General features: G+C 29.3%; 4 protein-coding genes across 7 annotated transcripts in view; 3 read left to right on the top strand and 1 right to left on the bottom strand.

Annotated features, from left to right (window-relative positions):
• The first annotated feature begins 3,071 nt into the window (after positions 1-3,071).
• Positions 3,072-4,225, top strand: LOC105255283 (transcription initiation factor TFIID subunit 10). The gene is made up of 3 exons (XM_011264467.3): positions 3,072-3,410; positions 3,567-3,631; positions 3,756-4,225. Exons 1-3 carry the CDS (start codon positions 3,300-3,302, stop codon positions 3,955-3,957), a joined length of 378 nt encoding a protein of 125 aa, XP_011262769.1. The 5' UTR covers positions 3,072-3,299; the 3' UTR covers positions 3,958-4,225.
• A 535-nt stretch (positions 4,226-4,760) lies between these two features.
• Positions 4,761-7,974, top strand: LOC105255287 (cleavage stimulation factor subunit 2). 2 transcript variants are annotated; one of them, XM_011264475.3, is made up of 8 exons: positions 4,761-4,954; positions 5,045-5,123; positions 5,550-6,118; positions 6,733-6,901; positions 6,972-6,998; positions 7,077-7,174; positions 7,326-7,519; positions 7,839-7,974. In XM_011264475.3, exons 1-8 carry the CDS (start codon positions 4,894-4,896, stop codon positions 7,956-7,958), a joined length of 1,317 nt encoding a protein of 438 aa, XP_011262777.1. In that variant the 5' UTR covers positions 4,761-4,893; the 3' UTR covers positions 7,959-7,974. The 2 variants fall into 2 exon arrangements, with proteins under 2 accessions (XP_011262777.1, XP_011262778.1); XM_011264476.3 differs by lacking the exon at positions 6,972-6,998.
• The window catches only part of LOC105255285, a 60,785-nt gene continuing 57,429 nt past the window's right edge, over positions 7,839-11,194 (top strand). Inside the window, exon 1 of the mRNA XM_011264470.2 lies at positions 7,839-7,969. Within this exon, the coding sequence (XP_011262772.1) occupies positions 7,960-7,969 (10 nt within the window). The 5' untranslated portion in view covers positions 7,839-7,959. The remainder of the gene's footprint in view (positions 7,970-11,194) is intronic.
• The window catches only part of LOC105255286 (RING finger protein 17), a 136,135-nt gene continuing 133,200 nt past the window's right edge, over positions 8,260-11,194 (bottom strand). For all 3 annotated transcript variants that reach the window (XM_011264473.3, XM_025411812.1, XM_025411813.1), the window contains 10 exons: positions 11,017-11,162; positions 10,566-10,921; positions 10,285-10,454; positions 10,100-10,219; positions 9,875-9,985; positions 9,179-9,727; positions 9,003-9,096; positions 8,724-8,868; positions 8,475-8,634; positions 8,260-8,405 (listed from right to left, as the gene is read on the bottom strand). In XM_011264473.3, coding sequence (XP_011262775.2) covers positions 8,283-8,405; positions 8,475-8,634; positions 8,724-8,868; positions 9,003-9,096; positions 9,179-9,727; positions 9,875-9,985; positions 10,100-10,219; positions 10,285-10,454; positions 10,566-10,921; positions 11,017-11,162 — 1,974 coding nt within the window. In that variant the 3' untranslated portion in view covers positions 8,260-8,282. The remainder of the gene's footprint in view (positions 8,406-8,474; positions 8,635-8,723; positions 8,869-9,002; positions 9,097-9,178; positions 9,728-9,874; positions 9,986-10,099; positions 10,220-10,284; positions 10,455-10,565; positions 10,922-11,016; positions 11,163-11,194) is intronic.

Below are 11,194 nucleotides of genomic sequence, written 5' to 3'. Positions count from 1 at the left end.
AATACAATTTATAAATTGTACTATAATTATAATATATATTTTGTAATATATTTTTATGTGACTGCAAGCTATGTAATTATGCATTATAATATTTTATAATTATATAATATATGTATATTTTATACATTCTTTGTATTATATTTTCTATTTGGAAAATTTGAAAAACCTACATTATATTAAAAGAAAATAAAATAAAAAAATTGTACCTCTTCGATGGTATCTCCACCTTAACGAAGGCATTTGCCGGGTGAGGAGGTTTGAGTACTCTAATGATCCGGAGAGCTATGCCGGCGGTAACATAGGCCGGTATTCATACAATTTGTTTTTATATTTAATCATCTTAAATATAATCTTAGATCGCATCTTAAAATTCTGTTCAGTCTCAATGAAATAATAAACATTTTCTAAATTTTACTTAAAACGATTTTAAATATAAGACTGTGTAAACACCGGCCTTAATTACTGATAGGGTCACCCATGCCGGACAGGTCAAAGAGAAAGAGTCAGACTAAGAGAGATATCGTAATTATAATTATTATATTAATAATTATTAATTAATTACATATACTAATATATATATATATATATATATATATATATATATTAATATATATTATATATTAATTTATATTATACATTATTAATATAATAATTATATTATATTATAATATATTATAATACTTAGTTAATAATTATTATATATTTTGAATAAGATGGAAGAGAGTAAAAGAATGATAAAACGATAAGAAGAAAGAAGCACGAGTCTTGGGAATGCGACAGATCACAACATTGCAAAGATTTGAAGAAGAAGATGCATCGGATAAATATGTGTAATAATTAGGAATAGCTTGCAATTAAGTCAATAATAGTAATACTTTATAATTATGTTACATTTTATAATTTAGCACATTGTATTATATATATATATATATATATATATATATATATATATATATAAAGCATCAAGCATTAAGTATTTTGCTGTTATGAAAATAGAACAATATAAAAAATTTGCTACATAAAGTGTAACATTCGAAAACATTCACTGACGAGATACTATTAAAGACCGATGATTTTACAAGATTTATCGTGACACAAAACATTTATGTATTATATATATATATATATATATATATATATATATATGTAGAGAGAGAGAGAGAGAGAGAGAGAGAGAGAGAGAGAGAGAGAGAGAGAGAGAGAGAGGATCACAAAATTCATTTATATTAAAAATTTATTAAGCGTCTTGTGCTATACAGCGCTGGTACTACTGGTATTTCGTATACATACAACGGAATAAAACCAGAAACTCCATGATACATCAATCTTTTAATAAATATAACCATATAATTAAAAAATCTATATAATTTAAAATATTTGTATATATACATTAATATATTATATTCCATGTACATATATATATATATATATATATATATATATACATACAGGATGTCCTTTTCGTTTGGTATATATAAATATTTAATTTACTATTCGACTGATTGCATTCCGACTCGCTTTTTTATTCGATATATATAAATATTTAATTAATTAATCGAACGATTGCATTCCGATTCATCTTTTCGTTCAATATATATAAGTATTTAATCAATTAATCGAACGATTACATTCTGGTTCGCTTTTTCCTTCGGTATATATAAATATTTAACGAATTAATCGAACGATTGCATTTGAATCGGAATGCATTCGTTCGATTAATTCGTTAAATATTTATATATATAAATATAAATATTTATATATATAATTATATATATAATATTTTATGTAATTATATATAATATTATAATATATTATATATAATATTATAATAATTATATATATAATATTAATATTTATATATATATTTATATATATAAATATTTAACGAATTAATCGAACGAATACATTCATCTTTTCGTTTGGTATAAATAAATATTTAATTCACTATTCGACTGATTGCGTTCCAACTCGCTTTTTTATTCGATATATATAAATATTACACTTAAGTGTGAGTCCAAGAAGCAGATTTCGGATATTCACTGTCAGCCGCTCCTCGGGCGATCGGGACGAGATTTAAACGGTAGTGCCGCGAAATGGTGTAGAATTTTATGCAAAAAGAACGAAATCGCTATCGCATCCGGAAGTCGAGATATAAATTGGCCGTTTTTCGTCTGCGTGCGGACGGTCGAAATCATGCACGACGCCGCGCATGTTGCCTGCCTCTCTCGCGCGATATTCACTGTAACGCGGCGAGTAAAATGGCAAGCCGAATGCAATCGTTCGATTAATTGATTAAATACTTATATATATCGAACGAAAAGATGAATCGGAATGCAATCGTTCGATTAATTAATTAAATATTTATATATATCGAATAAAAAAGCAAGTCGGAATGCAATCAGTCGAATAGTAAATTAAATATTTATATATACCAAACGAAAAGATGAATCGGAATACATTCGTTCGATTAATTCGTTAAATATTTATATATATAAATATTTAACGAATTAATCGAACAAATGCGTACGTGTGAGTTCGACGTCTGCGCACTATGAAAAATTCTATATATGTATTAATAATTAAATTTTTAAATAATTAAAAAAATAATCAATAAATATCAAAGATCAGTTTACTGCTAATTAAGATTTATAGAAATAACAGTTAAAAATGTTTTTATTTCACAGCAGGCATTTTGTGTTTTGTAAATAAAAATATATAAATATAGCAATGAATATAGAAAAATATTTCTTTCATCTTTGAACATTACATTGGAAGATTACAGTATCTTTCGCGATTGAATAATTTATTTACTATCAATTTATATACATGAATGTCTTGTTATATTCTGGTGCTATCGGCATTTCGTGCACGGAACGAAACCAGAAATTGTGCACATTATACCCTCTGAGTACATTCATGGACTTTGGCTTTGTAGTTTATGTCCACATTTTCAATGTCTATAGAGGGAGTATCGATTTCAGGGATCACCTAAAAGCAGGCCATGACATCTCTCAGTCTTCTCTCTGTTTGAAGCGTTTGATTAACCAATCGGAATAAAAGCAGTAAAGAATTTTACTGAATAGTACAGAATGGATGGGATTCGATTGACCACGTCGCCAATTCAAAATAGGACTCTCTGATTGATTAATCGTTACCTAGGTACAGGTCGATATAATTGGCTGTGGTCAATCGCAACGTGGTTAAACAAGACGCTCCCGTACAGAATAAGCAAAACATTCTTGGTTCTTGTGCTGAACGAAAGAGATTAGAGTTTCATAGCACGATTTATTTACGCAGAGATGGCAGAGAATTTTGGAAGAGAACCGCCATCGGCTTACAACGAAGAGAACAAGACTGCAGGTCAACCGTTGTCGGACTTTCTGTTGCAATTAGAAGATTATACACCTACGGTATTAATCTGCTCTTTTATTGAATACAAATTTCTGTAGATTTCTGATCCATCCATTGTGCAAAGCATGTTACTAAAATTATGTTTATATATTTGCATTTGTGTGTACATTTATGCATATGTAAAGTACATTATACATTTTGTATGTTCATATTAGGTACCTGATGCCATCAGCGAGCATTACTTGCATACAGCTGGTTTCAATACTACAGATCCCAGGATGTAAGACTAAATATATATTGTTTATATATATTATTTACAAGTATTATTCAATAAGAATCTTTTCAATTGGAAATTTATTCAGTCGATTAATTCTATTGATATTTTCTGTTGATATCTATTTTAGAGTACGTTTGGTATCTCTAGCAGCACAAAAGTTTATTTCGGAGATTGCCAATGATGCGCTGCAGCATTGCAAAACACGTGGTGCCAATCAAAACACAAAGACAAAAGGAAAAGATCGACGGTATACACTGACAATGGAAGATCTGACACCAGCAGTTGCAGAATATGGCATAATAGTAAAGAAACCACATTACTTTGTGTAAAAATTTATTTTATTAATACAATTGAATATATTTATTATAAAGGTGCATTAAGGTGCAATTTCATTGATGCTAAAAAGTAGCGTCAATCATTGGTTGAACAAAGAAGTAAGTAGTTGCTTCTTTGTTCAGTGTCAATGAAATTGCACCTTTATATTGATGACAATATAAAGTAACTGCATTTGGATGCAGAACCTGTCATCAATTAATTTAATTGCACATGTAATAAAACTATATGAATATCTCCTGAAGAAGATTAATTATAATATATTTTATTTGTAACAGTATATACATTTTATCAATATATATAAGTATGGGTATGTTTATTATGTTATTATATCTAACTATTCTTGCTAATGTTTTTGTAGAAATTTAGAGATGTATTTAATATAATAAATTTAATGCGTGTAATAAAAAAAGTCATCAGGATTTATTAAAGATAAAAATTTGTCTATTATATAATTATGAAAAAATGATGTGGGATAATGTTTGTGTAATTTAATGAAAGAATTTGTGTAATTAATTTGAATAGCCACAGACATATACTATATCCTAGGTTACGTTCCAAAACGCAAGTAACCGAGGAAAATTTTACTCGATGGCTGATACGAACCAATCGGAAACGCTTAAAAGAGTTTCGGAACGGCGAGCGAGTAAAATTTTCCTCGGAGAGTAAGTTTTAGAATGTACCCCAAGAAATAAATTTTGGAAGGCAACTTTGCGCATGCGCGAGTGTGTCTCACAGTCCACAGTAGATAGTTAATCTATATAATTTTTAAGTTTATGTACAACTTTGTTGAGTGCAGTCAAGTGCAGTGAGTGTAACATATACGTGCACTTCTCTGATAGGTATATTGAACAGTAGACATTTCATACGTTATTGTTGAAATTGTATTTTCGAGTGTTTTGTGTTTTCCGGAGAAAAACAAAAGTGCGAAAATGAGTAATTCAACTATTTCGGATCAATCGCTAATGGACAAGTCAATGAGGAGTGTTTTCGGTGAGTAATTTAACGTATGATTTACACTGTTTTATGAGGTTAGCGTTGTAATAATGTAATGATGTATGTACACAATTATTTGTTTTGTAGTCGGGAATATCCCGTACGAGGCTACAGAAGAGAATCTAAAGGATATTTTCAGTGAAGTTGGACCAGTGCTTTCTTTCAAGTATCTCATTTTTCTGTTACTTGTCTTAGTTAATTTAACAAGCTTAAAATCGTTAAGCTTGTTAAAATGTTTGAATTTCATACATATTTCCAATACTTGAAAACACTTTAGAATAGTAAAGTACTTTAGCAATATTCTTTAAATATTAAATATTTAATTATTTAATTATATAAAAACTTACATATAAACAGGAATGTCAAAGAATTATATTCAGCATACTCATTTTATTTCTTGGAAATAAAATGAGTATGCTGAATATAATTCTTTGACATTTGTCTTGTATACATTTTCTTTCTACTATTAAAAGTGCATTTGATTTTTGAGCATACATTTAATTTGCATCATGTAATTATTCTAACTTTTATAATTACAAAGGAAATGTTGAGTATTTATCTATATGTACAATTTTTCAATTGTGTTAAATAGATTAGTTTTTGACCGCGAGACAGGCAAACCTAAAGGATATGGCTTCTGTGAATACAAAGATCAGGAAACAGCCTTAAGTGCTATGAGAAATTTAAATGGATATGAGATTGGTGGAAGAACATTGCGTGTGGATAATGCTTGTACAGAGAAAAGTCGTATGGAGATGCAGAGTCTTCTGCAAGGACAGAATACTGAAAATCCATATGGGGAAGCTGTTCAATCAGACAAGGCACCAGAAGCTATAAGTAAAGCTGTAGCGTCTCTACCACCGGAGCAAATGTTTGAATTGATGAAGCAAATGAAACTTTGTGTACAAAATAACCCGAATGAGGCACGTCAAATGCTTCTACAAAATCCTCAATTGGCATATGCTCTGCTTCAAGCACAGGTGGTCATGAGGATAGTGGATCCGCATACAGCAGTCAGTATGTTGCACAAGGCTAATCCTATCCCAGGTGTATTAACACCATCAGAAAAACCAATCCAACAAGTCCAGCCACGAATTGAGGAACCGTGGGCTCCGCCACGACCTCCACCAGCTGTTAATGCTCCAGCGCCCATTTTCGCAGGTAAAACAAAAATCTTAGTGTTTCTTTAATATTATGTAATTGTTATTAACGAATTATATTATACAATCATTTATTATTAAGCCCCATCTTGTAGCCATATTAAATTATGACATTAGAAGCAAGAAATCATAAAAGTTTTCTTGTGTAGATAAATACATCAAAATAAGTAAGTTTTTTTTCAATACAACTATTTGTATTTAATATGAATTAGTAAAAAATCTTTAATTTATGAATTAAAACTACAATAAATGTAAATCATGGTCAATCGTTATAAGATTTATTTTTGCTAAAAATAAATCTGTATATGTACAATATGTTCAAAAAACTTATTTATTTTGATGTATTTCATAAGAATAAAGCTAATGATTTTTTATCTCTGTCATAATTCAGTATGACAGATTCATGGCAATAAAGAACCAGAAATTTTAATTACATTATAATATCTTGTAAATTTATTGATTATTCAGACTTGGAAGTAAATCATTAATAAATTAATGCAACTTGTTTTGCAATTGTTTGCTATATTATATCATGTTGCATGTAAATTATGAAATCTCCATTATCTCTCCCTATATTGGAAAAATTGCTACTTAAAATTCAATTAAAATACATAGGTCAAGACGTGGATCTTCGATTGGATAGACCAATAGATCCACGTTTAGCTAGAATGGATCAAGATTTAAGAGGACCACCTCAAACGCAGCCCGCTCCAGTTAGTGCACCACCAGTGATACCGGCTGCTGCTGATCCGAGAGGGCCCAATACATTTAATATTACAGACAAGTAAGTTTATTTCAGTTGTCGAAAAATCGATTGTAGATTGTGTAATTGAAAGAGCTGCTCTTTTTTACAGCACTCTTCCTGTGGAGGGAGTCGAGAGGTTTCATATATATATATCTTAAATAGGTTTGATCATTACGTCGTACTCTCTCTTGCATTAAATTCATATTATTTTCAGCTTTTGCCGTGATCCAAGGGCTGATAGATTCGGCAGAGATCCGAGAGATCCGAGAGATCCAAGAATGCCTATTGATCCTAGGATTACCAAAGCTAATCGTAAGTATCTCGGATTTTTTCTTCTATTAAATGCATTTAATACAAATCACACTTAATTTCATTAAATGAATTTTTTACAAGAATTATATATTTAAATGCCTTTTTAAAAAGAATCTCTTCTTTTAAATCTTATGAAACTTTCACTTTTCAGCGACTCCTGTAGCTCCACCGGTTGTTCCGAGACCAGTTGCTGCACCAACCGTGCCAATACCAAGTCCTGTAACAGGCAACACGACTGGTTCTACCGCTGTGCTTTCACAGTCGGCAAGTTCTGCGACATCGAGACTTATGGCTGGAATGTCTCCAGCAGGAAATATTCCCAGTGGCGCATCTGACCAGGAAAAGGTATGTTATGGGATTTTTTTACTTACAAAATGATTGCGATATCTTGTAAATTTTATAATTTTATTTGAAAACTTATACTTTCAAAGAATAGAAAAGCACACAGAATAATATCTTTGTATAACAATTAACTTAAAAATTAAAATATAAAAATGAAAACAATCGCGCGAATATGTGAACAATAATGAATTTGATGCAGCATTATGCTAATATACAGTTATATTAAATTCGCTATTAAATTCACAATTCGATTATATTAATCAAAAAATATTCCAAATATCTAAATAAAAACAAATAAATTAAAAATTGTTTTTTTTTATAGGCAGCCTTAATAATGCAAGTGTTACAATTATCAGATGAGCAAATTTCTATGCTTCCACCTGAACAGAGACAAAGTATTCTGGTGCTAAAGGAACAAATTGCAAAGAGTACTCAGCGTTAACATGGTCTTATGTAAGTCTCTAACTAATTTCAAAATAATATAATCTTAATATAATCTTAAAGTGTGTGATGTACAATCAATATATTCTTATAAAATCTTATAAAATCTTATATGCAATACTTGCTTCTTTTATTGTCTATGAGATAGTAGTCAAACTTATATCTATTTATATTTATGTATCAAAAAGATGAAACTACTGCAAATTCCTGAGTAATTTTCTTGTCAAATCATGTACAATTTGTTGCACAATGTACATGGTTGAAATAAAACTTAAATAATATCAATCATAAATGTACAGTCATAGATTGTTAATACTGCTGCTTCTTAGTCTTCTTCAGGATTCTTAAATTGATATAAACCTTCTTTTATCAAATCAGCATAAAAGAGTTCTTTACATGATTTATCTTTGTATATTTCTGCCACTATGTTATTCCCATTACTAATTTCCTACAATGATTAATTTTTAATAAGTATTTTCATGCAAATTTTAAATATATTAATTTTAAAAAGACTTGCCTTAATTCGAGCCACAACTGTTTGATTATATATTTCGTCCAATTTTGATGCTAATAAAGTAGTGTCATCAGAAACAAAATTTAGTCCCCAAAATTTACATTTAATAGCCATAGCGGGCAATTCTAACCATTTTTCTTTTGGTACATGTAAACCATGGTTTCTGAAATATTTTTATGAATTATTACAAATAACTCTTGTATTGCACAAATCAAATAATACATGAATAAGTAATAAGTATTCATATCTTACGGTAAATCCAATGTTTTCCATTCATGGTTACCATAATCAACATAATATAATGAAACCTCTATGGATTGAGAATCCGAAAGTTGACTATTTGTGATGATGCATCTATACCATATTTCATCAGAAAATTTTGTTATGCATGGAGTATCTAAGAAAGATTATAGTGTATTTTATTGATAAATTCGCTATATATTAATTACACATAAAATTATAAAATTATTCATATAAAATTATTTATTTTAAGACAGACTATAACAATTAATTAAGAAAGATTATACTTACTTTTTTCAAAAGATTCAATTAATGGTTGATGATTAGCACTGATTTGCAAGTCTGACATTATAACCTCATATTGCAGATAATAATCATGAAACACCTAAAGAAGATGAATATATATTAATTAATCAGGCTAATGCTTTATATATAGATGTATTTCATATAAATTCGCGTATGCCTACATTGGAAAACATGGCGTCGTTGTTTTCAGCCAATTGCGCGTATGAAGTAATAGGATCTCTATTGCAACATAATATTAATTCAATATACTTCGTCTCTTGTGGAATTGTCAATTGTTCATATATATCCAAAAAATCTTTTTCTTCTTCTTGTGGTTGCGGTGTTGAACAGGCGTTTAATTGCTTGTCTAAGATAATTGCGTCCATCCAGGATATATTTTCAAAATCGGTCTGTTTAATAGATATATTAAACGATTCAAGCTTCAAAGATTCTATTTCTGCACAATTACCGCTGATCACATTTTCGTTAAATGTAGAATTTTGCGTATATAATTCTGATAAAGATTCTTTTGAAGCATTAGCTGTGTATAGTTCGTCATTCGTTTTCTCAATAGTAACGTCTTTGCTGGTAGAATCCGATCTTATGGCTTCGCTTTCAAAAGTTTCAGAATCATTCCATTCTTTACGTTCGATTTTAATTTTCATATCCATGTGATTTGCAAGATACATTAGTAGATCACATTTCCATGGCCGCAATAATGTTATTGATACCTGTAAATAATAAAAATAAAATGTTATTGCACTTAAAATTATAATAAGAAAAATATCGATAAATTCTCTCTCTCTGTCTTTCTGACTATATAAAGATAAAAGCTTTATATTTGTAAAAATCGCTTTTCATAAATAGACATAACTTACAATTAAATTTGCAGGTTGTCGCTGTAAAATAGATACTTTGCATTCTTGGTCGACAATAAGCGCATGTATTCGATCTAAATCGTGTATCATCCATTTACCATTTAACAATGCCTATATTTATACAAAAAAATTTAGAAAGATTATTATAATACATGAGCTAAGAAAATTATATAATATTTGTATTATTAAAATTATTCTCAATTTTGAAATATAAAATTATATTACTGGTTTTAATCCACTAATGATACATTTTGTAGATTGGATAGGAATATGTCCTAATCTAATATCATCCGTCACATGCTGTATTTCACATTCTTCTACATTGCCATAATCGACGAATTCCACCTAGAAACAAAATACAATATTATCAAAAAATAATTATTAGCATAATGGATTATTATTATTCTTACCATCAATGTATTTCCTAAATTTTTTGAAATGCGACCTCTATACCATTTTTTATTTTGATGATATCGGGCAATACATATATCTCCTGCCTTCCATACTTTAGTCTTTTTTATTTTAACCTTTTGATAATGAATTTGTAGTTCAGACTCTATATAGGAAAGTATATCAGCATCTAATAATAACAAAACATAAAAAAAGATATGCATGAATAAATAATATTGTATTGTAATATTTATAATAGATATTTATATTGATTATTAATTATGTAAGCAAAATAACGTACTGTGCTTTTTAGAATGCAGATACACGTTGCATTTATTGTCCACGTATGTTGGTATAGCGTGGAATACTTCTTCGATTATTTCAATTGGTGGTAACCAGTCAGAAAATTTCACTGCATATTCGCGATTCGTCGAGTCGCAAATCTGATATTTGGTGTTTAAATTGGTTAATGCATTAATACTAGAATTATGACACGACAAATCACTCTCACGTGAGAGTGTTCCGTCTAGCTCAGTGTTAAGCTCTTTATTAAACCACTTTACTTCTTCTTCTTGCTTAGTCAACACGAATTGATGATCATCTTCTAACTGTCGTTTAAATTCTGCTGCGAGAATCGAATTCGACTTTGCAAAGTAACTGTTGAAAATTAAAGATATTATGATACAAATATATGAGAGAGAGAATTAAGTTGCTTTATATATAAATTCATTTAAATTAATTTATCTAAGTACTTTTTAATAGGTAAAGCAACGCCCTTTTCCACCAACATTCTGTTGATAGAATTAATCTCTATTTTAGTTGGCGCCAATGGTCCTGGTATTTTGGCTTGTCTTACCCAGAGTTCAACAGGTATCACATCGTAAGCTTCTTCCTGAACCTTAAACAAGATATAAATATTATATCTTCGAC

This window comes from Camponotus floridanus, unplaced genomic scaffold, assembly GCF_003227725.1.
Source record: "Camponotus floridanus strain SB8 unplaced genomic scaffold, Cflo_v7.5 scaffold43, whole genome shotgun sequence".
Classification (NCBI taxonomy): domain Eukaryota; kingdom Metazoa; phylum Arthropoda; class Insecta; order Hymenoptera; family Formicidae; genus Camponotus; species Camponotus floridanus.
Note: the sequence above shows the minus strand (reverse complement) of the source record. Positions and strands in the feature narration are given on the sequence as shown.